The sequence below is a fragment of the Buceros rhinoceros genome, unplaced genomic scaffold, assembly GCF_000710305.1.
Source record: "Buceros rhinoceros silvestris isolate BGI_N320 unplaced genomic scaffold, ASM71030v1 scaffold11064, whole genome shotgun sequence".
Taxonomy (NCBI): domain Eukaryota; kingdom Metazoa; phylum Chordata; class Aves; order Bucerotiformes; family Bucerotidae; genus Buceros; species Buceros rhinoceros.
In genome coordinates, this window is record NW_010406505.1 from 4,815 (window position 1) to 7,973 (window position 3,159).

Sequence of the window (3,159 nt, forward strand, 5' to 3'; positions counted from 1 at the left end):
AAAGCTGTGTCTTAATCCATCAGCTTGAGCTGCAAGCTCTGCGCAGCTTCTGCAATGAGTGCAGGGCGTAGGATGCTCTGGAAACACGGGCATCCACCAAGCTTTGCCCCACGGGAAGCCCAAGGGGAGTCTGCCAAGCAGCTCTGTGGTGCCCACAAAGTAGCCGTATCTCAATGCCAACTCTGTACCATCACGCTTAAAAAAACTGGCTTTGTCATGGCTCTGCTGACCTCCCTAAGCCATGTGGGCATTAACTTCTGCGGCTCCTGTGTGTTTCCCTGTCCCCACGCCCCATCCCACGTGTCGTGGGGCTCAGGACAGGTGGCTTCTGGCCACCACTTTCCAGGTGTGTGGAGGTTAAAGATGTGCTGACTCTAAAACTTTCCCATGGGAAATGGTTGCGGGCAAGCCCCCCTTGTGCTCATAGCTCTGCATCACTGCTTGTTCCTTTTTCAGGGGATCTGCTATGGGTGAAGATGGCCAAAGACATGCACACTAGGCAACGGCAGTGGTAGCAGGAGTACAGGGAGGTTTGGTGAGGGAAACTCACTGAAAGGGATCAAAATGTATGCAAATTAGAGGTTTGTGTGTAAAGAGGTGCTGGAAGGTCTTGTGGCTGTAAGTCACTTGAGGTGTATGCCCAAGAGGTCTTCTTTTTGCTCTTGTAATAAGTTAGCAGGTTAGGGGAGCAGCAGAAGCCAGGGACAAGGGTATGGAGAAACTCATTGGGCAGTGAATAACAGAGCAGACAAAACGGCAGCTGCTTTCTGTAGAAGTAACTGCATCTTGATGGCTGGCATTTGATTAGAAGACAAATCAGGCTGAGAAAGAGTGAGTTTTGTTTGTCATGCTGCATTACGAGCTACAAAGGAGAGGGGAGGGACAGGCAAGCGTGTTCCAGGGAGCTGGCTGGAGAGCAGCCGGGGGGAGCCCTAAAACTGGCAGACAATAAGGTGATTCTTGTAGCACTTTCTGTCATTCCAGGTGCCGTCAGTGTACATCTCCACGCATTCCTCTTCCCCTCTGCCAGCGGGCTCGCGTGAGTGCCAGCGAGTGTAGCTCAGCGGTGTACCATCCAGGAACTGGAATTTTGTTGGAATTAGAGATTCCCTTATCCCCAGGTAGGCGTAGGTTCCAAAGCGCTTCACAAAGTGCAGAATGGCATCGTTCTCGCTTGCATTCCTTGGGGTGGCAATAGATCCTCCAGCCTTTTTGCATGTTTTCCGAGTGGTTTGGAAATCAGCTCTTTTCCCACTGGTGGCAAATATTTTTCCCCCAGCTGCCGTTATCACGTGTTGCAAGTGGAAAACTGCAAGATGAGGTGAAAGCTGTTAATCTTTCGTGCATTGTTTTGTGGACACTTTGCTGCCAATTGTAATTCCTGCTATTTTCCTCCATAACTTTAGATTAAACCCAGTAAAAGGTATAGGAGAGGAAAACTTAAATCAAAAATAAAAAAAGACAAAAGCCAACCCCCACAGGCAGAAAAAATTCAAGAAGATGAGGGGAGAGGGAAAAAGGGAAGAAACACATAAATATACAGACAATGAAATAGGAGAAGAATAAAGGAGGTTGGAGAAGGAGGGAAGAAAATGAGAAATTCTACATTTGGAAAAAGTGTATTCTTATTTCCTCTGAAATTGTATAAGCTCTGTGAGATGGTTTGCAGCATAGAAGGGTGTACGTCAGTCCTGGAGCAAGTAGGGCCTCAGGTGTGACCTGGCTGTGATTGGTTTGGTGTGTTTTTAGTGTGCAGCTCATTTGTCTGTGAGGAGCATGAGGTGCCCACAGGGGCACTTGTGTACAGGCAGGGATTTTAACCTGCTCTGTTCCCAACCTGGAGCCCATATTTCGGAGCTAGTTACAAAAAACTAATCCCCCTCTCCGCCAGTTGAGAGTTACGCTCTCCTCTGCGCCAGTGAACAAGACACAAATGGAACACAATAAAACCGCAGAGAATTCTGCCTTTTTCCTAAGAAGCAGTTTCCTTGCTCGTCTTGTTTATGCCCACTAATCCAGTGACAGCAAAAAGTAAAAGCAGATAAATTACCCCCTTCAAGCCTGGAAATCTGACGGTTTAACTGACGGACAATGTCTTCCATTTCTTTATCATCCAGCAGTTTGAAACCTATAAACGAAACCAGTGTTACAGTTTGAATCGGGGCTTTCCCAATACAGCAGAGGTAAGCACATGAAGTGAATATGAGCTTTTAAAACGTCTGTTTGACCCGGGTTTAGTTTACTGCTGTGTTTTAAAGAGGAGGTCTTCGCACACATGGATCTTTGTAAGGACAGGGATGACATTCCTGGACAGTACCTGCGGAACAGGGATGTCTATGGAAAACTTGAATGAGCGAGCTGAGCTGTTCTTCACCCCACAAGTGACTGAGCCAGTCCAGGCAAACCCTGGCACTGTGCAGGAGAGTGAGTTGGTTTTGAACTGTGTCTAGGGATTGTCGACAGAATCCTTCAGGCTGCCCCAGCACTTGCTTGCAGCTCCAACCTAACACCTGACAACAAGTTTCTGGTGCCCCGCGTTGCGGAAAATGATCTCCTTTTCTCTGTGAATTGAACCATTGCGTCATTAAGTAGGAGAGGTTTGAGCATCTTACCTCATACAGAGAATTAATAAAGATCTCTGTTTTCTCCGTCAAGCAGAACCCCCACCAGATTATACGAGATAGCACTGAGTTTACAAAGCATAAAAACAGAACACAAGGGTACATCTAGATAAAAACGGAGATGGTAACTGCCTGTACCTGGCACCACTCCTTCTTCTACCTTCTCTTCAGGCAAGCGTGAGAAACTGGGCAGGGAATTTCCTGCAGGTTTCCCTTGAACACAGCACGGGAGCAGGAAAAAAACTACTCCTAAGATTTTGTGGACCAGCTGAGGAGACAGCATGGTTTAACACCCAGACAGACAGCTTCACTCTCCAGGGTAGAGTCCTGCATTAAAGAAAAAAACAAAGTTTCAGAAGTTTGCTGTCTAGGTTAAAAGTTTTACATACCTTAAACTTTGCCCTCAGTGACACAAACATCATTGGTGTAATTGTGAAGAGAGGTTATTTCAAATCAGGGTTGGGGTTTCCCATAAGACTCAGCCTGCTGGTCTACAGAGCAAACATCTAAACCATCCCCCTCGCAGCTCTTTTTTGTT

At 46.9% G+C, this 3,159-nt stretch overlaps 1 protein-coding gene across 1 annotated transcript; it reads right to left on the minus strand.

Annotated features, from left to right (window-relative positions):
* Nucleotides 1-932: 932 nt before the first annotated feature.
* On the minus strand, nucleotides 933-2,904 carry LOC104491664 (pulmonary surfactant-associated protein A-like). The gene is made up of 3 exons (XM_010134121.1): nucleotides 2,760-2,904; nucleotides 2,051-2,128; nucleotides 933-1,309 (listed from the first exon to the last, which is right to left on the minus strand). Exons 1-3 carry the CDS (start codon nucleotides 2,902-2,904, stop codon nucleotides 933-935), a joined length of 600 nt encoding a protein of 199 aa, XP_010132423.1.
* Nucleotides 2,905-3,159: the final 255 nt, after the last annotated feature.